At 43.9% G+C, this 24,438-nt stretch overlaps 1 protein-coding gene across 1 annotated transcript in view; it reads right to left on the bottom strand.

The window, feature by feature from the left end:
• SLC1A1 (solute carrier family 1 member 1) overlaps window positions 1-24,438 on the bottom strand; it is a 101,852-nt gene that overhangs the window by 29,950 nt on the left and 47,464 nt on the right. Inside the window, exon 2 of the mRNA XM_066368081.1 lies at window positions 10,886-11,026. Coding sequence (XP_066224178.1) covers window positions 10,886-11,026 — 141 coding nt within the window. The remainder of the gene's footprint in view (window positions 1-10,885; window positions 11,027-24,438) is intronic.

Raw genomic sequence — 24,438 nt, 5'->3', positions numbered from 1 at the left:
ATATTCCAGAATGGAACTAGAGACTCTTTGTCAGTTCCAGGTACTGCCCTAAGGGTCTGTGTGATCTTGCAAAAGTGGTTTAATTTCTCTCCAAACTCCTGTTTCCTTATCTCTAAAAATGGAGATGAGAGCCCACTTACTGTACAACTACATCGGATTGCTATGAGGATCCGATAAACAAGTTCACTCCCCAGGGAAAACTAGGCTGGCTATGATCTCACTCTGTTAATCCAGGGCACAGGGAAATCTCTGTAGCTTTGATTTTAGCTGGGATGGTAAAAAGGAAGAGAAAAGACAGAGGGGAACATGCAAAATATATTGCTGTGTACGCTTCATCTAGGACATCTATTTTTCTTAGAGACATTAATACAAAGAACTCCCTAAAATAGTTTTATCACCAGCACAGATTATTCTGTGAAGTTAACGGAAGAACCTGGTTCTCAGACAGAATCAACTAAAGGTAAGGTGACCAAGTTTTTTACAATAAAAAGGAGGACAAAAATAAATAGAAAAAAACAATATCATAAATAAAAGAAACATTTTATTCTTTGCAACAATATCATTTTATAGTTAAGATACACATAATAAAAACATTTGTAATATTTTATATTGTAATTATGCTTACATGCCTATTAATTTTTAATAATAATTGTAAGAAAAAAGTACTCATTTAGATACAAATACGTCACATCACACGCAATGGATTGACTATGCATCGAACAAATACGGACATTTACAGATTAGTCTTTCAATATCAAAAAGGACTTGTAGGAGGACACTTTACTTACAAAAGAAGGACTGTCCTCCCTAAAGGAGGATGATCGGTCACCTTACTAAATGTCACTTTGCAGCGTCTGTCAGCAGGTCCACATTTGATGTTCAAAGCATGTCAAGAAGCAGCAGGCTGGTCTCCTGCCTCCTCAGCCACTGGGGAGCTATTTAACACTTCCATCCTTTTTTTTCCTAATACCACGAAGCACCGTGGTATTTACATTGGGACCAATTTCTTAGAAGACCCTATAAGCTTTTGGAGGAGGCATATAGCCCAAACAAAAGCATTAGACACACCTAAGAGGACCTAAGGAACAGTCATTCCCTTCAAAGCTCGTACCAATGCGCTGACATCAGGCTAGCCAAGAGCTCAGTGAAATGTTTTTGGTTTTCTACCACAACCTGATTATTACCCAGCGCTGTCTTTGCATCTCCTTATAAAACTGGGAGCTCAGGCTTCTGGGTAGAAATTACTTGTATGCTGGTGAACTTTATAAAGTAGCAGCAGAGCAACTCTTTTTATATTGTCTTCATTCCTAGAACGGATGCATTGTGTGCACTCCTATGTGTATGGTCAATTCTAAAACTGGCCCTACAACTTCTAATGCCAGTGCAGGGACTGTCTTAAAATTTCTGTGATCAAAAAACTGGTTCTATGGAAGTAACCTCACAGGGTGACGTGATCATAAATTCCTAAGTGGGCAGGTCATGGTGGGAGTCACACCCCAGGTATATAACTATTTTAGTAAAAGATTTGTCTTTGTCTTAAGCAAGCCCTCTGCATTGTTTTCGTGCACTTGAGTTAACACACCTTTGAAATACACATAACCACCTTGAAGAGAGAAACTGCAAAGTTGTAATTGTCCTCAGCTCTTGAGATCTTGCTTCCTGGTAACTGTCATTAATTTTGGCTCAAATAAAATCTTATAGACATTCTCTACAGGTTTAGATGTTTCTTATGTCAACACTTCTAACAGTCTTAGAGACAAAAGATTAAATTGAAAAAGTAGATAGCGCTTTAAATGCACCATGACATGGTACTGTCATCTCCCTATTTTATAGTTGAGAACCAGTTAAGTAACTTGTTCAAGGTTTCGCAGCTCGTTAATGGCAAAGCCAGGATTAAAAACTGGGTATTTTGGGCTGCACTCTTAACCACTAGACTTCCCTGCCCCTCAATCTATGTCCATTGATACTAACAAAGATTTTTTGCTTGACCAAACTTTAGTCAGGCTCCTGAACCTTCTCTTAGGCCCATTTATATTTCCCTGTAAAATCTAGTTTTAGAAAGAACCATGTTAAATCAATTTAATTAGAACTCTCCAGCCTTGACATCTGATCACTACTGATATCTAATTAGGTTCTTATCCTTGGCCATCCCCCAGGTGATGATGTCTGTTGGGCGGATAAAATGTATTATACTCACTTTGTTAAAGATGTCATCACCCAGGTGATATTAATGTGTGTTGGAGGCAGACAGGATCATTGTAGCCTGGGGCTTGGTTTTGGGATTAAGCCTTTCCTACCCTTTTTGGTGTAAGGTGGTACAATCCTATCATGCCTCAGAGAAGTGACTTTGTATTAGAGACTTCCCTATTATCTATATTGGATTAAGGGTTTGGATTTCTACACTATAAAATGGGAATGGAGCGGGAGTTTGGCTCTTGGTTCCTGAGGTTAGCATGAGAGAGCGGAGAGAGTAGAGCCAGCAGCTAAAGGAGGCCACGTGGAGGAGGCCAGGAGAAGCAGCCAAGATGGCAGAGTGCTGAGTGAGATGCCAGTTTGTGTAGAGTTTGTATCTGGGATAAGGCAGGAGATGGGGAACTGAGGAGAAGAAGGCTGGTGAGCTAGAAACCTTTGATTCTAGGAAACTCGGATAAGTCAGTGGCTTTGTGAGCACTGAGTGTGACTGGGTTGTGGAGCCCAGTGTGTATTTTTACTTGCCCGCCGGGTGCAAGGTAGGATTAAAGGCTATGGCCCACCAGTTTTTGGCTCCATGGTTTCTTTACCGACTGTCCGAATCCAATGCGAACCTGCATGGGCCGGGCTGCTGTGATAGTGGCCCTGGCCCTGCCTGCTGGCTTTACATTTGGCGTAGTCGGCAGGATTCGATACAGATCGGCAAGGAGCCTTTGAGCAGTGGAGTAGAGGACTGGCTAGTGTTAGGGTTCCCCATGGCTGTCCTTTTGGGGATCGTAGGCTGGCTGACTTTTACAGCCATGCGTGAGGAAACTGAGAGCTCTGTGAAAGAGGCTGCCCAGGACCTGCCTACCAAGCAGTGGAAGGAGATGGAGCAAACGCAGGAGAAACCGATGCTGACCCTGGAGCTGGAGGAAATGCTGGAGGAGGAGGCCAACCAGGTGTTCAAGATTCACCTGGAAATGGAGCAAACGCTGGAGGAGGATTCAGAGGTTCGTGAGTTGCAGCTTGCCCTGGATGTTGCGGAGAGCCAGCAGCGGCAGGAGGCCAGGGCTGAGGCTGAGGCCGGGCCCGGAGCTGCAAGGTCTGCGGAGCAGAAGGCTGCGGCAGCCCGGGGCTCGAGACTGGCAGCGGGAGCTGGTGTTTTCAGTTCCTCTTTGGAGGATGAGGAGAATCGGACTGGAGTTGTGATCTGCAGTCTCCAGAAGATGGAAGCCCAGCTGGAAGGAGCACCTACTGCGGCCCCGGTAGGTCTGCGATTTTGGGACATAGGCCTGGACATGCTTTTCGGAGCAGAGATGGAAATGCTGACTGCCATTGCCACGTGCTCCTCTTTGGGACAGTGTAAGACCTGCGAGGACGGCAGGGATGAGGGGGGTGGCTGACGCCCCATGTGCGTGGACTGATTTCCTGGACTACGACCGGAGTGGGCATTGGCTCCTTTGTTGGATGGACTTACGGATTATGGATTTTGGACAATGTAAAATACCCTGATGGGGGTGGGGGGTGGCTTTGCTGGAAGCACTCCCCTACCCCGGGAAGCTTTTCTCGTGGCTAGAAAGAAGACCGAGGACATTTTGCGCTTTGGGCTAAGTGCTCAGAGACTGGTGAAATGTACCTTTGTAATTGTTGAAACTGTATGATTTTTGCTGTTGTAATTTGTGTAATGTTCTAATTTCCTTGCACAGGGATGCCGGTAGTGTAAATTGTGGGTAGTAAAGTGAGCATAGGGGTGGATTGTTGGGCGGATAAAATGTATTATGCTCACTTTGTTAAAGATGTCATCACCCAGGTGATATTAATGTGTGTTGGAGGCAGACAGGATCATTGTAGCCTGGGGCTTGGTTTTGGGATTAAGCCTTTCCTACCCTTTTTGGTGTAAGGTGGTACAATCCTATCATGCCTCAGAGAAGTGACTTTGTATTAGAGACTTCCCTATTTTGTATATTGGATTAAGGGTTTGGATTTCTACACTATAAAATGGGAATGGAGCGGGAGTTTGGCTCTTGGTTCCTGAGGTTAGCATGAGAGAGCGGAGAGAGTAGAGCCAGCAGCTAAAGGAGGCCACGTGGAGGAGGCCAGGAGAAGCAGCCAAGATGGCGGAGTGCTGAGTGAGATGCCAGTTTGTGTAGAGTTTGTATCTGGGATAAGGCAGGAGATGGGGAACTGAGGAGAAGAAGGCTGGTGAGCTAGAAACCTTTGATTCTAGGAAACTCAGATAAGTCAGTGGCTTTGTGAGCACTGAGTGTGACTGGGTTGTGGAGCCTAGTGTGTATTTTTACTTGCCCGCCGGGTGCAAGGTAGGATTAAAGGCTATGGCCCACCAGTTTTTGGCTCCATGGTTTCTTTACCGACTGTCCGAATCCAATGCGAACCTGCATGGGCCGGGCTGCTGTGATAGTGGCCCTGGCCCTGCCTGCTGGCTTTACAATGTCTAATCATCCTGGCCTGCCTTCAGCAAGAATCTGGTTAGATCAATTTAGCCAGAATCCTCCTCACCCCTGATGCTTCCTCTTAGTAATCCATCCACGGTCCCCCTACTCTGCTCACTGGCCATCAATTACTCCTTGCTCATGCTATATCCATTCAGAGTTGAGCCCAATAGGTCTCCTCCACCACAAAATCCCAGTGCGGTGGCCCCTCTACCTATCACACTGGGTCTGAATAAATCTGCCTGACAACTTTGCTACGTGTCACTGGATTGTTTTTTTAATACTTACCCACCTGAAGATTGTTTGTGGTGTCCTTGTGGAAAGAATGGCACGGGGAGAGTCACTGCCACACCTGCTTCCCCGTGCCGACAGGCTCAAGCCTAGGAAGGCACACAACCTCACGAGGCCACAGGCTCACCTTCCCATTTCCAACCTTCTCTCACCCTCCGCGTGTCCAGCATCCCAGTCAAAGTCTCACTGTCCTTCCAAGATGCCACACCTTCTGCTATTTCCTTCTGCCTGGAATGCCCACCCTACTTCATCTTATTTCTACTTCTTTTTCAAAACTCCACCTCATTGACCCCTCTGTTGTCCTCATTCCCACAAAGCACTTATTGCACAGCAGTGCCATGCACTCTCCCTTTCTTGCAGGACAGGATTTTCTCTTCATATCTGTGTGCCTAGCACAGAGCTTGGGACATCGAAGATGACATGAATGAATGCATGGTCTCCCATGTCCGCTGCATTTAACACATAGGAGGTTCCTTAGAATCCCTGCAAGGTTTCTCAGTCCTTTTTAAGAAAGGAACAAAACTAGGTTAACTCCTAGGTAAGTACAGCTGTGAACCAGTCTAGTCCCGGTTTAGGCAGGAGGCAAGCCTTGTGGATGCTCCAGGCTTTACTACCTCAGAGAAGGACTGACGCAGCTCCTACTTACTCCTCCCACTTTTCATCTTCGTACTCCTAGTGGTGCGTTCCCATTCCTTACACGCTACATGCCCCCTCCTTCTTTGGACAAAAGGTATTGTAGAAACCCAATTAATATAATTAAGCCCTTTGGCTTCAATAGCTGTGTTCTAACTCAACACAAATTTCTTGATGGCCTTAGGGAAATGTTACTTCGTGTGTGCAAAACTGCTGAGGCCATTTTATTACAATATTATTATTATTATTATTATTATTATTTTTGGTTCCCAAACAAGGCTGAGGACAGAGAAAAGAGGTACTCCTTGAAATATGCAGGTAGAGCCCAGTGGTTCCAGATGTTGCAAATGAGGCAAGATGTTCATTCTCAGCCTGCATAATCTTAGGCTTCAGCATGGAGGTTTAAGTTTACAAGCCCCTCTGAAATGGCAATTTACATAGAGATCGAACTGGATAAAGAAACCACCAATGTTTCAAGAAAATCACGCATACTTCCCCTGTAGCTTAAGTTGACACATTAAATGCTCTTAGCTATCTAACAGCAAGCTGGACAAGCAAGTGATATGTGCACCTTCAATTGTTATACCTTGTTGTCTAAGAGGGGACTCATGGACCTGGCCAAGACAGGAAGACCTCTGTGATAATGAAACTTTTCATTCTTAAAATCTAGTGTTGGGTGACGGGTCAGGGGTGCAGCAATGCCTGGAACACCTTCGTGGAGAATAAGCTGGCCCTAGACTCACGGAGGCAGGCTAACAGCTAAGCAGAGGGGAAGCCCTCCTAAGGGACCCTGTAGCTCTCAGAAGAGCTGCTTCAGGGAGCAGCTCGATGTCACTGTTGACGTTTCAACCTGCTTTTACTCCTCAACCTTTCATAAAACTTCATCCCAAAGAGCAGCCTAGTCTCAGCTGTGCTATGAAGAATTACATTCTCATTCCTATCTTAGGATGGAGAAGCAAAGGGGGAAGCTTCTCAGGATCAGAGGGGTGGCAGCAGCCACAGGAGACACCAGGGGAGGCAGCTGTGCCCAGCAGAGCACTCTGGCCCGGGGTCTGTGGCAAAGAGGCTGGCGTAGAAGAGACGGGGCCTCCGCCTGAGCACAACTGAAACAGAATCCTGAAAAGACGCTCTGGGAACCTCTGGAAGAGGTAATCGAGGGGCTGTTTCACTCCTCTGCTGATCATAGGAGGCTCAAGTCATCATAATTTCAGAGGCGGGTTAAGGTAGGTTGAGGCCCCAGGTGCAGAAGAAAATATTGGGCCCTTTCCATTAGAAAAAAGTGTAAAGTTGGGGTTTTGCGGGGCCCTTCAGAAGTCCGGATGCAGTTAAATCCACCTCTGCATAATTTGGGTATGAAAGAAAATGTGAGCTGAATTTATACTCTGGTTGGTGAGACCTGGACCAGGATTTTCCAGAGCCCCAATTCTCAGACAAACTCATAGGCCATTTCCTGGGCTATTTCCCTTGTGGACTGATGTAAATACAGCTTTTAAATGTGTTAATAGGGCCCATGCTGTACATGGCACAAGTGTGTTCCTCAGATATAAATTATGGGTAAAATACTGTGAGTGCTTATACAGTTTGTAGGTAAAAATGCCTTAAGATTATGTCTACTCTGCCTCCTCTCTCTCTCCCTTTTTTTGTTTAAAGGCAAATTCCAGACACTGTCATTTCATCCCAACATAATCACATAATCCTATATGCATTAAAGTAAGGACATTTTTCTAACATAACTAATGCCATTATCACTACTAACAAACTTATCAATTTCTTGGTACCATCTAATAAGTCAGTCTATATTTAAATTTTCCTGAGTAGTATGACATCTTACCCTCACCACTACACAACAAGGGATTCTTCTTGTTTTTTAAAAAATAAAGTAAGCATTGTTATGTCAGCAGGGACTTTGCTGGCAGAGGGTTTTCTCCTACTTGTTGATGTGGCAGAACATTTCCTTTATGCAGAAGTACAGATTATTAGTCTTGGGTCTCAATTTTTGCTGTGTCTCTATCTTTAGTTTATGTATTCTTAGGGCTCAGTTAACTTTCCCCAGCTTCCAACACACATCCTCTGCTGGCTTAATTAATGTATAAAATAAGCTATTGATCTGTTAGACTTATAAATGCTTCCGAAATGTGAAAACGGCTCCTCCTATGTATTTTCTAACTTCTTCTTTACTGTCCTGAATGCACTGGGTGGGGAGGCTGGGCACCACTACAGGGTTTGGGGGAAGGACTGCACACCAGGGTTAGGTTGAGAGGCGCTGCAGGGACAGGAGGCAGAGCTGGGGAGGAGGAGATGAGAAAGGCAACTACCACAGGCAATGCTGGAGGAGTACAGAGCAGAATCTGTCCCACTTGCTTCTTTCTTTCTTTAAAAAAGGAATAGAAAGGCCCTGGCTAGGTTGCTCAGTGGATAAAGCGTCAACCTGGTGTGTCGAGGTTGTGGGTTTGAGTGCCCTTCAGGGAACGTACAAGAAACAATCAATGAATGCACCACCAAATGGAACATCTAAGTAGAACAATGAGTTGATGCTTCCCTTTCTCTCCCCCTCCCTCTCAAATCAATGGAAAAATTGTACCATGAACATCCTTGCACCTAAATCTTTGAACATATCTCTGATTATTTCTTTATGACAAATTCTAAGAATTATTATTAAGTGGAATGGTCAAAACATTTTTCATACTGTCCCACAGAAAGTTTGTTTCAATTATACAGTAACCAAAAAGGTGTGATTGAGCCCATGTTCCCACAGCCTTGCCAACACTAATATTATTACTTTTCCCTTTTAGTATGACCATTTAAAACATGAATTGTTCCCATGCTGCTTCATTCGTGTCCCATGGATATTTGGCCATTTTGCTGCTCCATGTCAAAGGTCTGGAGTGGTTCTGCTCTCTACGTCCTGTTCAGTTGTTGGGGGTTTAGTGAAGGGAAATGGAAAAATTACCAGGCCTGTGCTATAACTACAAAAAACAGCTGGGTTATGTGAGTAGAATTCTAAGGTTTGTAAATTATTTCCAAGATTATGTGCAAGGCTGAAGTAAAACCAAAAAACAGCCAGATTGTAAAAATCTTACTAGTTACTGAGTGCTAAGGGCAGTACATGCTTTCAAACATCCAATACTATAGGATATTAATACATGTATTATCTTTTCCTTCTAAGCCTGACTTACTGCATCAGTTTTGGATTTGCTGCCTAATCTGTTCAACTTTCCGAATCTTCCCACAGACACAAGATTTAAATAGCATTGACTATTAGGTGGTTTATAAACCTTGTGCAATTGCATGCAAAATACAGTATATATGTGCAACTGTGAACATTTCTTTTGGGAGATAGTTCAAAGCTTTCATCATGTTTTCAAAGGAGCCCAAGAAAAGACTGAGTATTCAACATAGACCAAATTCTAAAGGGTTGTAATGGCAATGCCTATGGGGGGGCCAGTGGTTAATGAAATGAGTACAGTGGATGAGGTATTAGGCATTAGGGTATGGTGGAGACTGTGATATCCTCAAATGCATTTGCTCTGATAAACAGAGTAGCTGTCTTTCAGCTCCAGACCACTGGGTATATGGAAACATAGGTTCAGTGTTTCCTGATCTTAATTTTTTTTTTCTAGGGGAAGCCAGAACTCTGGATGCTTATATGAAATCTTCCAAATTTTAAATGCTTATAATAATTTCAAGTTAAATTAAAAAAACATTATATGGTACCAACAAATGGTCTGCTGATTTGGCCCTCAGGTTGCAGGGCCTTAAAGGAGCCAGACATTTCAAAACATAAAGTAAGTTTACAAATAAAAATAATTAAATGCTTTCTTTAGATTTGTAATAAGCCAACACCAAGAGCATTTAAGTACAAGGCTCCCAAGGGATTCTAGTCCAATTGGTCTGGTATTTGAAAAGTTCAGTGGCCAAATCTATAGCTCTTCAAGCAATGCAATGGCTAAATGCAGCAGATCCTGACACCCATCCTTCTTTCCCCAGCCGAAGTCTAGCACTCTACTCAGATCAGTCCCAGGTCTCTCTTTAGTGGCAGCGAGAAAAATGTTCTGGAAGAGGATATGTCAAGACTCCTAATATGACTGTCCAACCACTATGCCGTAAATCTGAAACTAATACAAAATAACACTGAATGTAAACTATAATTAAAAAATAAAATTTAGGCCTGATTGGTGATGGTGCAGTGGATACAGTGTCGTGCTGGAACACTGAGGTGTCTGGTTGGAAACGCCAAGGTCATAGGCTTGAACACCATTTTCAGCATGGTGTCCATGGCTTGAGCATGGGATCATGATCCCAAGGTCACTGGCTTGGCTGGTGCCCTCCTGGTCAAGGCACATATGAGAAGCAATCAATGAACAACTAAAGTAAAGCAACTATGAGTTGACACTTCTCATCCTCTCTCTCTCTCAAAAAAAAGGAAAAAAAAGAAAAAATTCCTAATTGCATAGTTATATAAAACCTTGGTTTTCAAGCTGACAACACTAGTAGATTGTCATGCCATATTTTGCTTATTGTGAGGATTAAGGTAAGTACAAGAAACTAAGACATGCATGGAGTAGCTAACCAGACCCAGACAAATAATATTTTTGTAAACCAACTTAATCTCAATCTAAAAAGGGAGCTTGCTCTTTAAAGGGAACCTGAAATATGATAATCCATAGGGAAAAATCACTTCCAAATTCAACTGTGTCACAAGTTCATATTTTAAAATCTATGCTTTTAAAATATGGTGCAAACCTATCATTGAACCTATCCCACAGGTATGGCTGCTGGTACTCTGGGCCAATTTCCAGGGCAGGGATGTAGCAAGTTCTGAGTTCAGTGAAGGAGTGGAGTGGAGTTGGGGAAGAGGACCCTGGAGGCAGCTGCTGACAGGATCCAGGGAGGACAGCTCTAGTTGGGAAATACATGCATTAACTATGGAAAATATGGTTCAAATTGACAACCACATTTCACCTGAGAATACTCACTTATATTTCAATAAAAAAACTTGCCTTTTTTTCTGTTTTAAAAATTTTGGTGCCCTGGATAGAGTTAAATGGTGTCTTTCTCACAGCAAATCATATGGCTGCTCAAGTGAAGACATGCGCTATGGTGGACAGTACTAAAGGCAGAATCATGCCACTTTGTGAATAATAAAACATCGCTGCTCAAACAAATATACACATTCCAAGTAAGGAGTGTGAATGTGGGTGAGTGTGAGTGTATTTGCATGTGTATATACATGTGGGGCATCAAATACATTTAAATGTTTTCCCATAATTAGAAAAGAATAATTTAAGTGGCGGCTCCTTAAATAACCATAGGGAACAACAACAGTTTTCTCAAGGTACCTGTGATCATGCTGGATACAATTAATGGCAAAATGATGAGTTTCAGCATCCTCATTAGGATTTCTCCAGGAAATGCGAAGTAGAACTTTTCCAAATTAGAGAGCTTGCTGTATTCTCGAACCAAGACTCCTACGGCAATCCCTAAGAAAAATGAAGATAAGAAAGAAAAAAAAATTGCTGAGTTCTCCTGTATAAATTTCTATGAAAAAACATTCGCCCAAAATGCAAATTTTAATGGCAAGAGAAACAGTTTATATAATCTCCCATCAGTTTGTAAATTTTAGATTTAAAAACCAAAACATATATTTTTTTAATTCTTTTTATTCATTTTAGAGAGGAGAGAGAAAGGGAGAGAGAGAGAGAGGAGAGAGAGAGACAGAGAGAGAAGGTGGGGGGGGAGCTGGAAGCATCAACTCCCATATGTGCCTTGACCAGGCAAGCCCAGGGTTTCGAACCGGCAACCTCAGCATTTCCAGGTTGATGCTTTATCCACTGCGCCACCACAGGTCAGGCCCAAAACATATTTTAATGAGTAGAAAGTACACATTATTTGGTAAATCTGAAGAAATACTCTTTGCATGAAAAATTTGTTTCATTTCTTTTCTTTTCCTTCAATCATTTTTATTATAATTACAAGACATCAAAAAATACTGCAAGAGGCCTGACCTGTGCTGGTGCAGTGGACAGAGGATTGACCTGGAACACTGAGGTCACCGCTTAGAAACCCTGGGCTTGCCTGGTCAAGACACGTGTGAGAAGCAACTAGTGTGGGTTGCTTCCAGCTACCCCCCCCCCACACACACACACACTCCCTTTCTCTCTTCTCTCTAAAGTCAATAAATAAAATTTTTTTAAAATACTGTGAAAAAGAAATTAATCACCTTGGTCAACCCAATATAACTATTTTGTTTTTATACACCACCCTTATTCTTTGTAACTTAGATATCTTATGTATTTTATAATTTACATCAGTTTTCATTTTTCTATTTTTATCATAATTACTCTTTTTATAATTTTATTTAAAAATGCTTCTGTTTTGCAACTTTTTAATAGCTATATATGATTCTGTTGGTTTGCTATATTCACCATATGTTGAACAATTCTGTTCTCTAATGTTTTACATTCTTTTCAGTTCTTTCTAGATAAAGATGTGCATACCTTTTTCTCATTAAGAGTCTTTTTACAAAGTTTCTAATCCTGAGTACCTTGGACATTTTAGCTTATAATTATGTGAGCAGGGGAATGTTCAATATCAAGAAATGTTATACAGTCTCTGAAAGCTAACCTTAATAAGACATCTCTATGAAAGCCTTCCACTGTGATGATTTAGATAACTAAAAATCACAAATTTTAAGTATTTCTTATTTATCCTCTTCCAAATGGTTCTAATAACATCTAACTGCCCTATGCCATCCCTCTTCCCACATACTCCACCTTCCCAACCTCCCCTTTTTTAGACCAAGAAATAAAATGGGCTGGATGACTAGCCTATCTTTTTTCCTTCATCAACTTCTCAGAATGATATGCTAATCAGATGTAAAATGAATAAAGGTCAGGAAGACTCAAGAAGGATATCCCTGGATATGCTAATATACAAATGTGAACATTTAGAGTTGTCCGGCACAGTTAAGAACTCTAGGGCAATAAAATGAGATGTGAGTTATAATCAATACTAGAGTTTTCATTTAAATTGAGGTGTACTTCCTATGCTTATTAGTAGACCAAATAGATGAATGTCTCAAGATACATTTGTGTAATAATCGTATTCTTAGCTTAATTTTACATTCTCATATATTTTAATTTTGCTTTGATTTTTTTATTTTGTTCCTGTATTATAAATTTCTGATCAGCCACTTTATTTGGGCTGATCAGAAATTATTTGGGGAGCCAAATTATTTGGGGAACAACACATAGACATAAAGATTTCTCGCTGTAGCTAAGACAGAACAGAAACTCTGTTATCAATCCCATTTGGTTCATATTTCAAAACTAGTCTTAGAGACTCCTGGGTGGCTAAGATACACCAAGGGGGTCAGTGCATTTTTAGTGAGTTTAAAAAGCTTTTTGTGCTCACTTCCTACTTAATTGCCTGTGCTCAGCTGTTCTATATGAAAACATCTATATTATGCTGTAAGGATACTCTGTAATGCTCAGAGTTAAAAACAAAAACAAAAACAACCAAACAGACATTTTCTCTCATACTATTTAGGTTGCTTCAAGTAAATTTTTGTCTTGTACGTCAAAGAAAGCTCTGTATTTAAAAATAAAGGAGCCGTGTCTATGCTCAAAAACCAGTCACAAAAGCACTCTGTTGAGTAGTAAAGAGGCCAAAGTGCTCCGATCTTAGGGTTTACATTACTAACAATAAACTGTGCTTCTAATCACCCCCATTCCAAATGAATACAGGAATACAGGGCAGTTTGAAAGAAATATGCTTGCTCTTTCAGCCTTTAGCCAGATATGGGTTTTTATGAGAGAGAGAAGTCATCACAAGGAGTCATCTGAAAGCAATCAAAGGTGACAAGCACTATAAATAGTGCGTACTGTATTTTATTACTGTATTTAGCAACAAAAGCTTCCTCTCAAGCTTGTTCTTGAGTTATTACAAAATTGTATTCCAATATTTCTTTTTCTTTTACTGAAAAGAACATTAAAACCAACCAAGACCTGGAAAAGCAGTTGGGAGACTCACCCTGATCCACAGATGTCATCTCTGGGATCCCCGAGTATAAGAAGTGGCTGATGTTATACTTAGGAGTTAGTTATACCTAGGAGATGGGTGTGCTTTATTTTGGTTTCAATCAAGTTTGGAAAAATTATATTTGAGATAAGAAAAATCATGGCAAGGATCAAGATGACAGTGGTATAGGTGAAAGCCATGCTCACCTCCTCCTAGGATCAAACTGGTATTACAACTAAATTAAAGATCAACTGATGACTAGCTTATAACCAAGGATTCACAGAAGTCATCACATCTAGACTGGTAGAAGGGGAGGACACATGAGAAGGGCTGGCCTTGCTCCTACAGGTGGCAGCTAGGATTCATAGGGATACTGATACAGGGAAATCAAGAATTAAAGTTTTAGCTTGAGTAATGATGGCTTCTGTTATGGTCAGTGTGCATAATAATGGTTTTTTCAAGTAAAAGTTTTGTTCTAGAAACTGGGATACCTGAACAGGCCACCATGACTCACCAGAATCTGCAAGTGGTTTATCTTTTTTTTTTTTTTTGTATTTTTCTGAAGCCAGAAACGGGGAGGCAGTCAGACAGACTTCCACATGCACCCGACCGGGATCCACCCGGCATGCCCACCAGGGGGCGATGCTCTGCCCATCCGGGACGTCGCTCTGTTGCAACCAGAGCCACTCTAGCGCCTGAGGCAGAGGCCACAGAGCCATCCTCAGCACATGGGCAAACTTTGCTCCAGTGGAGCCTTGGCTGTGGGAGGGGAAGAGAGAGACAGAGAGGAAGGAGAGAGGGAGGGGTGGAGAAGCAGATGGGTGCTTCTCCTGTGTGCCCTGGCCGGGAATTGAACCCGGAACTCCTGCATGCCAGGCCGACGCTCTACCACTGAGCCAACCGGCCAGGGCAAGTGGTCTATCTTAATGCCCCAGGGGACTACAACCAAAGTCTTTGTACTCCAAAGCCAGAACCAGACTATGGTCCAATTAACTTCGACTATGATCTGATTAACTGTTGGGCAGGTAAAATGTATTATGCTCACTTTGTTAAAAATGGCGCTGCCCACGTGAGGCCGACGCCCAGGTGGTATTAATGTGTGTTGAGAATCCTTGTAGCCTGGGGCTTGGTTTTGGGATTAAGCCTTTCCCACCCTTTTTGATGTGGGGTGGTACAATCCAATCATGCCTCAGAGAAGTGACTTTGTATTAGAGACTTACCTATTTTGTATATTGGATTAGAGGTTGTGAAGCTACACTATAAAGTGGGGGCAGAACGAGAGTTTGGGCTCTTGGTTCCTGAGATTATCATTAGAGGAGAGAGCAGAGCAGAGAGCAGAAGGAGGCCACGTGGAGGAGGCCAGGAGAAGCAGCTAAGATGGCGGAGTGCTGAGTGAGATGCCAGTTTGTGCAGAGTTTGTATCTGGGATAAGGAAGGAGATGGGGAACTGAGGAGAATAAGGCTGGTGAGCTAGAAACCTTTGATTCTAGGAAACTCGGATAAATCAGTAGCTTTGTGAGCACTGAATGTGAGTGGGTTTTGGAGCCCAGTGTGTGTTTTTACTTGCCCGCCGGGTGCAAGCTAGAATTAAAGATGACAGCCCAACTGCTTTTGGCTCCTTTGTTTCTTTACCGACTGTCCGAATCCAATGCGAACCTGCATGGGCCAGGCTGCTTTGATGGTGGCCCTGGCCATGGCTTCTGGCTTTACATTAACTCTCCCTTGAAATTCTAAAAACCTTACCTACCTTTTTCTTCCTTTTATAAAAAGTTTGGCTGAGGTTATGGGGTTGAGACGATTTGGGCACATAACTTCCATCTCCCCAGGTTGCTGGCCATCTGAGAAAAGTGTCCATAAGGATTCAATCCCAGACCCTACTTATTTGGCTGAACTGGTGACAACCAGCCTGAACTCTGAGATTTCTGGTTTCAATATCTCAGCTGCAGGAAGGTTCCCTGTGAAAAGTGAGGGGCCTAAACCACAAGCCGGGCTCCCAGCTCAGAGCACCAGAGCCTAGAAGAGATGTGTTGAGCAAATAAGTTTGTAAAAGGTGTTTTTGAGGTTTGCTTGCTTATATTTTGCATTGGCCTGGACAGCGCCGTGTGTGTGGTCTGTGAAAGGCTGAGGTGCTTGCCCTCAGGGCGGCAGATTGCAAATGGCAGATTACCTTCCTGCTTGGGAGGAGCCATTGTATTGCTAATGTTTGCTGGAGATTTTTTCCCCAGCCTGGGTTTTGCAGGAAGAGAAGAAGGAGAGCAGAGGTGGAGCCAGAGTTGAGGGGTTTTGGGAGCTCTGCTGAGGCTGGTGGGAGCTGTTGATTCCAGGAGGAACCAGAGAAGATTTTCTGGGTTATGGAACCGGAGAATATATCAGAGCTCTAGGAGCTCTGAATGAGAGGGAAGCGGTCTTCCCTGCCTGTTTGCTCATCTGCTGGTGCGAGACATTTATAAAGGAATGGCCCACCATTTTTTGGCTCCATTGTTTCTTTACCATCTGCCCGAATCCAATGAGAGCCTGCATGGCCACACGGCAGCGCCCACTGGCCATACATTGTGCCCACATAACATTCAGCTGTGAAAAGCAGCAGGGTTTCTGTCCACCAAGGAGAAACAGCTAGAGACATAGATGCCCTCTTAAAGAACAAACACAAAATTTCATTCATGGGGACTCTGGGCTTTTGGTAGAAGGAGGGTAGAGAGGATTAGAGTTGCATGAGGGGAGTCTGGGTGTAAAGCCAGCAGCCCGGCCCATGCAGGTTCGCATTTGATTCGGACAGTCGGTAAAGAAACCATGGAGCCAAAAACTGGTGGGCCATAGCCTTTAATCCTACCTTGCACCCGGCGGGCAAGTAAAAACATACACTGGGCTCCAAAACCCAGTCACACTCAGTGCTCACAAAGCCACTGACTTATCCGAGTTTCCTAGAATCAAAGGTTTCTAGCTCACCAGCCTTCTTCTCCTCAGTTCCCCATCTCCTGCCTTATCCCAGATACAAACTCTGTATAAACTGGCATCTCACTCAGCACTCCACCATCTTGGCTGCTTTTCCTGGCCTCCTCCACGTGGCCGCCTTCCGCTGCTGGCTCTACTTTCTCTGCTCTCTCATGCTAATCTCAGGAACCAAGAGCCCAAACTCTCCTTCCGTCCTCATTTTATAGTGTAGAAATCCAAACCCTTAATCCAATATACATAACAGGGAAGTCTCTAATACAAAGTCACTTCTCTGAGGCATGATTGGATTGTACCACCCCACATCAAGACGGGTGGGAGAGGCTTAATCCCAAAACCAAGCCCCAGGCTACAATGATCCTGTCTGCCTCCAACACACATTAATATCACCTGGGCGATGGCATCTTTAACAAAGTGAGCATAATACATTTTATCCGCTCAACACTGGGGTTGGTGGCTCTGGAGAGACACAGCGAGTGGGGGGAATCCGCTAGGACAGGTGTGGCCAACAGTTTTTGCCTCTGTGCAAGATTAGAAAGAAAGCTTTTTTCACAGGCTGGATGAAATATTAAAATTAAAAAATGTTAAATACAAAAACAATTCATTTAAGTAAATAAAATTTTATTATGTAATTTGTTTATGAATAAATGTAAGTAATTTAGTACAACAAATTAACAAAAAAACTAATGTGACGTGTTGAGGCGCTTTGCATTGCCTATTATTTTTTTAATATCTGGCTCTATACTTGTAGTAGCTATTCTTAACACAGCCTCCAAATGTAAATCATTCAATCTTGATCTTGTACTTTTTTTTAGATTCATTAAAGAAAAAGTTTGTTTATAAGTATAAATTGAGCTGAAGATTACTAAATATTCCTTGGCAAGTTTTTTAAACTTCCATATTTTCCATTATTCAATTGCGTATAAAAAATTGCACTGATGAGTACAAAAGTTGTAAATCTTTATAATGGATTTTTTTAAAAAAAATAAAGAAGTATCGCGAATCCATTTGACCAATTATTGGAAGTTAATCCTAGATTAGTCACATGTGGAATTCTTTTCCATGTATCACTATCTTCTTAAATATCTCGATTTCCAATAATCAAAGATGCTTTTGCTTCTGAGTAGCTGAGATTTTTAACTTTCATTATTGTACAATGGTTAGATATCGTAGTTTCTGTATAACGATTTAAAAGTACCACTTATTTCATTTCCACAGTGTGTTGTGCGGAGAATATTAAAAATTTAATCGTGGGCCGCTGTTGGGCAGATAGAATATATTATGCTCACTTTGTTAGAGATGACGCTGCCCATGTGGAGGCCATTGCCCAGGTGATATTAATGTGTATTGGGGGTGGTCTAAAGGCAGGCAGAATCCTTGTAGCCTGGGGCTTGGTTTTGGGATTAAGCCTTTCCCATCCTTTTGCATGTGGGGCGGTACAATCCAATCATGACTCAGAGAAGTGACTTTGTATTAGAGACTTCCCTATTTTGTATATTGGATTAAAGGTTGTGAAACTACACTATAAAATGGGGGCAGAATGGGAGCTGGCCCTTGGTTCCTGAGATTAGCATTAGAGAGCAGAGAGCAGAGAAAGGCCACGTGGAAGAGGTCAGGAGAAGCAGTCAAGATGGCGGAGTGCTGAGTGAAAGGCCAGTTTGTGCAGTTTGTGCAGGGAGAAGGAAGGAGATGGGGAACAGAGGTGAATTAGTCTGGTGAGCTAGAAACCTTTGATTCTAGGAAACTCGGATGAGTCAGTAGCTTTGTGAGCACTGAATGTGAGTGGGTTTTGAAGCCCAGTGTGTGTTTTTACTTGCCCGCCGGGTGCAAGCTAGGATTAAAAGGATGGCTCACCAGCTTTTGGCTCCATTGTTTCTTTACCGACTGTCCGAATCCAATGCGAACCTGCATGAGCCCGACTGCTGTGTTGGTGGCCGTGGCTTCTGGCCTTACAGCCGCATAAACTAATTATGCTGACCGGATCCAGCCCGCAGGCTGTATGTTGGCCATGCCTGCACTAGGATCTCCAATACCACAGACCTCATCTTTCTTGGGTAGACTACTCCACTCCAGTGTGGCATCAGCCTGGGGGAAAGCAATTTCCCCACTCTCAGAACTCCCTCTTGCCCTACCCTACAGAGCTTAGGTCCTGCTGGGGTGTCAGCAGCTATAAACAGGGGTAGGAATCTGGACATGTAGTAAGGTACCAAAAAGCTACAAAATTAATATTGATATTTTAGGAGGAAAGGTCAGGCTTTCCTGTCCCATCCTTCCTTTGGGGAGGGGAGGGAGAAGAATGTAGTTTCTGGTTTACAAGGACAATGAGTCATTTAGTTTTAACTATAGAGTAAAGGTTGTCTGAGGAACTTGTTTACAATAAGAGACAGAATTTACATACCACCCTATATTGATTTTGGCTCTTTCTCCATTCCTGGAATCCTGAGAGTAACATACCTCTAGGCAAAGGAGGGGAGATAGACACTTGAAAGATTTGTAAATATCTTTGATTGTATTGCCTTAAAAGTTTAATGTTTCTATGGATTCCCTAAACAAATGTTATAAGCTTGTGCCATGATGTCATGCTTCCTGCAGCCTGTATGTGATTAAGGATATATAGCCAGCCTCTGAGATGTATTTGACACACATGATTTGGGTCTGCAATGCCCTGTGTTAGTCATATGTAGCCAGCATATTTAACAAATCTCCTCCTTTAATAAAACCCTTCAAAATTCATCTGGACTTGGTGTCTCTAAATAAACCCGCGGAAGTGAGGTACAGGTATTTTACAACAGACAGACTCAAGGAGTATTAGTGATACAGATGTCTCGCTTTGCGGAAGAGGCCAATCCCCCCACTTTCTCGTGAATCTGACTGGTGCTTCCCTCATGGGGGAACTGAGAGATCTGAGAGAATCACCCTCTTGGCTTCTGGCTCACCTACCCTTCTGGCTCCAGAGACATCCCCCTCCACCCCCAACTCCCATTGGCTCTGCAAATCCAGGTCAGACTGAGTCATGCGGCTCTGTGTCGGGGCCATTGCCACCAACTTCCATGAAGCCTGACCAGCACTAACCCCTTACAGGAAATCCACTAGCCACATTCTCCAAACTCTGCCAAAGGCTTTTTCAGTGACTAACCCAGCTGGCAGTGGGCAGGTAGAGACAGCCAAAGGTGGATCTAAGGGTGCACTGGGATTTTTGCTGGCCTGCCCGAGCCCAGTGCTGATAAAAGCCAGTCTTGTTGCACATCGTGGTCCTTCCAGCACAAACCCAAGCCCAGCAGAGGCACCACAAACTGTGGATCACTTATAGTTCCAAACAGGTAGTCAAGGACCAGGCACAGACAGTGTCTGACATAGGCCTGCACCAGAGGCCAAATTCAAGCAACATCAGAGCCTTATGACCCAGCAAATCCACTTTTGGGAATCTATAAAAGAAACCCAAAACACTAATTCAAAGAATATATGGCCCTGGCTGGTTAGCCCAGTTGGTTAAGAGCGTCATCCCGAAACAAGGTCGTGGGTTCGATCCCTTGTCAGGTCACACATGAGAAGCAACCAAAAAATGCATGACTGAGTAGAACAACAAATGCTCCCCTTTCCTCTCTCTTCCTCTAAGAATCAATAAAAATTAAGCTCTGGTCAGATAGTTCAATTGGCTGGAGTGTTGTCCCCAAATGCAGAAGATTGTCGATTCAATTCCCTGGTCAGGGCACATATAGGAGTAGCGTGATGTTCCTGTCTCTCTTTCTCTCCCTGCCTTTCTCTCAAAAAAACAAAACAAAACAAAAGAAATAAAAATAAAAGAGTAAGAGAGAAAGAAAAAGAATATATGCATTCCTATGTTCACTGCAGTATTATTTATAATAGCCAAGATTTGGAAGCAGCTCTTAGTGCCCATCAATAGATGCGTAGATAAAAAGTTGTGGTACATTTACACAGTGGAATACTATTCGAGCCATAAAAAAAGAAAGAGAGGCCCTGGCCGGTTGGCTCAGTGGTAGAGCGTCGGCCTAGCGTGCGGAGGACCCGGGTTCGATTCCCGGCCAGGGCACACAGGAGAAGCTCCCATTTGCTTCTCCACCCCTCCGTTGCGCTTTCCCTCTCTGTCTCTCTCTTCCCCTCCCGCAGCCAAGGCTCCATTGGAGCAAAGATGGCCCGGGCGCTGGGGATAGCTCTGTGGCCTCTGCCCCAGGCGCTAGAGTGGCTCTGGTCGCAGCATGGCGACGCCCAGGATGGGCAGAGCATCGCCCCCTGGTGGGCAGAGCGTCGCCCCTGGTGGGCGTGCCGGGTGGATCCCGGTCGGGCGCATGCGGGAGTCTGTCTGACTGTCTCTCCCTGTTTCCAGCTTCAGAAAAATGAAAAAAAAAAAAAAAAAAGAGAAAGAAAAGGAGGGAAAATCTTACCTTTTGCAACAGCATGGATGAACCTGGAGATTAATATGTTAAGTATAATAAGCCAACCAGACAAAGACAAGTACCATATGATTTCATTTACATGAGGACTCTATTAAACAACAACTAACAAACAAGATAGAAACAAACCAATAGATACAGAGAACAGACTGATGGCTGTCAGAGGGGATGGGGGTAGGGAGACTGGTTGAAAACAGTGAAGGAATTAAGCAAAGAAAAAACTTTATAGACACAGACAACAGTGTGGAGATTGCAGAAGGGAAAAAGGGGTGGGGAAGGTGGAAGAGGAAAGAGGGACTTAGGATGGAAAACACAATATAATGTACAGAGGATATACTGTAGAATTGTGCACCTGAACCCTGCATAATTTTATTAACCTATGTAAAGCCAGTAGCCGTGGCCACCATCACAGCCGCCTGGCCCATGCAGGTTTGCATTTGATTTGGACAGATGGTAATGAAACAATGGAGCCAAGAGCTAGTGGGCCATAAGCTTTAATCCTAGCTTGCACCCAGTGGGCAAGAAATACACACAGTGCAAAAACACTTCCCTTTCCATTCAGGGCTCTCAAAGCCACTGACTTATCCGAGTTTCCCAGTATCAAAGGTTTCTTCCTCACCAGCCTTATTCACCTCTGCTCCCCATCTCCTCTGTAAAGCCAGTAGCCATGGCCACCATCACAGCCACCTGGCTCATGCAGGTTTGCATAAGATTCGAACAGACAGTAATGAAACAACAGAGTCAAGAACTGGTGGGTCTTTACCTTTAACCCTAGCTTGCACCGGCGGGCAAGTAAAAACACACACTGGGCTCCACAGTCTTGTTGCACATCGTGGTCCTTCCAGCACAAACCCAAGCCCAGCAGAGGCACCACAAACTGTGGATCACTTATAGTTCCAAACAGGTAGTCAAGGACCAGGCACAGACAGTCTTTGTGAGCACTCATTCAGTGCTCACAAAGCTACTGACTTATCCGAGTTTCCTAGAATCAAAGGTTTCTAGCTCACTATCCTTAGTCACCTCTGCTCCATCTCCTTCTCTCTGCACAAACTCTGCACTAACTGGCTTCTCCTTCAGCATTCCTCCATCTTGGCTGCTTCTCCTCTCCTCCACGTGGCCTTTCTCTGCTCTCTGCTCTCTAATGATAATCTCAGGAACCAAGAGAGCAAGCTTCCGGTCTGCCCCACTTAATAGTAACAAGAAAGTCTCTGATACAAAGTCACTTATCTGAGGCAAAATGGGATTTCTCATGGGAGTGCACCACCCCACATCATGCAATCAGTCAAGGGCATGGGGAAAAGCTTAGTCTTAAAACTAAGCCTTAGGCTATAACAACCCTGCCTGTTTACAGCCTGTCCCCCACACCCAATGCAAACTATAAGCGAGCAAACATATATATCATATTTACAAACTTATTTGACCAACATATGGTCAAGGTACATATAATAAACAAGTAGTGAACTAAAGTGAAACTAGTTCTTTTTCCCCCACCCCTGTAAATAAAAGCTTTAAAAAAAAGTGTCATCTCTTCATGCCCATGTTGTCTCTAATGACTGCTAGTATAGCCTTATGTATGGCCAGTTGCCACCACCGTCATGGCCATGCAGGTTCTCATTGGATTCAGGCAGATGGTAAAGAAACAGTGGAGCCAAAAACTGGTGGGCCATTATGTTTATTAGAGTCTCATACAGGCAAATGAGCAAACAAGCAGGGAAGAGACCTGTAAAGCCAGGAGGCACGGCCAGGGCCACCATCACAACAGCCCGGCCCATGCAGGTTCGCATTGGATTCAGACAGTCGGTAATGAAACAGCGGAGCCAAAAACTGGTGGGCCATAGTCTTTAATTCTAGCTTGCACCCGGCGGGCAAGTAAAAATATACACTGGGCTCCAAAACCCAGTCACATTCAGTGCTCACAAAGCTACTGACTTATCCGAGTTTCCTAGAATCAAAGGTTTCTAGCTCACCAGACTTATTCACCTCTGTTCCCCATCTCCTTCCTTATCCCAGATTCAAACGCTACACAAACTGGCATCTCACTCAGCACTCCGCCATCTTGGCTGCTTCTCCTGGCCTCCTCCACGTGGCCTTTCTCTGCTCTCCTCTGCTAGTCATCCCAGGAACCAAGAGCGCAAGCTCCCGCTCCGACCCTATTTTATAGTGTAGAAATCCAAACCCTTAATCCAATATACAAAATAGGGAAGTCTCTAATACAGTCACTTCTCTGAGGCATGATTGGATTGTACCGCCCCACATCAAAAGGGTAGGAAAGGCTTAATCCCAAAACCAAGCCCCAGGCTACAAGGATTCTGCCGGCCTTTAGCCCACCCCAACACACATTAATATCACCTGGGTGACGGCCTCCTCGTGTTATCTTTAACAAAGTGAGCATAATACATTTTATCTGCCCAACAAGACCTGTAAAGCCAGTAGCCAAGGCCACCATCACAGCCGCCTGGCCCATGCAGGTTCGCATTGGATTCGGACAGTCAGTAAAGAAACAACGGAGCCAAAAACTGGTGAGCCATCATCTTTAATTCTAGCTTGCACCCGGCGGGCAAGTAAAAACACACACTGGGCTCCAAAACCCACTCACATTCAGTGCTCACAAAGCTACTGACAGCCCTGGCCGGTTGGCTCAGCGGTAGAGCGTCGGCCTAGCGTGCGGAGGACCCGGGTTCGATTCCCGGCCAGGGCACATAGGAGAAGCGCCCATTTGCTTCTCCACCCCTCCGCCGCGCTTTCCTCTCTGTCTCTCTCTTCCCCTCCCGCAGCCAAGGCTCCATTGGAGCAAAGATGGCCCAGGCGCTGGGGATGGCTCTGTGGCATCTGCCTCAGGCGCTAGAGTGGCTCTGGTCGCAACATGGCGACACCCAGGATGGGCAGAGCATCACCCCCTGGTGGGCAGAGCATCGCCCCATGGTGGGCGTGCCGGGTGGATCCCGGTCGGGCGCATGCGGGAGTCTGTCTGACTGTCTCTCCCTGTTTCCAGCTTCAGAAAAATGAAAAAAAAACAAAAACAAAACAAAGCTACTGACTTATCCGAGTTTCCTAGAATCAAAGGTTTCTAGCTCACCAGACTTATTCACCTCTGTTCCCCATCTCCTTCCTTCTCCCTGCACAAACTGGCCTCTCACTCAACACTCCGCCTGTTGGGCAGATAAAATGTATTATGCTCACTTTGTTAAAGAGGCCGTTGCCCAGGTGATATTAATGTGTATTGAGAATTGTTGTAGCCTGAGGCTTGGTTTTGGGATTAAGCCTGTCCCACCCTTTTTGGTGTGAGGTGGTACAATCCTATCATGCCTCAGAGAAGTGATTTTGTATTAGAGACTTCCCTATTATGTATATTGGATTAAGGGTTTGGATTTCTACACTATAAAATGGAGGCAGAACGGGACTTGGCTCTTGGTTCCTGAGATTAGCAAGAGAGAGCAGAGGAGAACAGAGAAAAGCCACGTGGAGGAGGCCAGGAGAAGCAGCCAAGATGGCGGAGTGCTGAGTGAGATGCC

The sequence above is a fragment of the Saccopteryx leptura genome, chromosome 2 (assembly GCF_036850995.1).
Source record: "Saccopteryx leptura isolate mSacLep1 chromosome 2, mSacLep1_pri_phased_curated, whole genome shotgun sequence".
In the NCBI taxonomy this organism is placed as follows: domain Eukaryota; kingdom Metazoa; phylum Chordata; class Mammalia; order Chiroptera; family Emballonuridae; genus Saccopteryx; species Saccopteryx leptura.
This window is presented reverse-complemented; position numbering and strand designations above follow the sequence as displayed.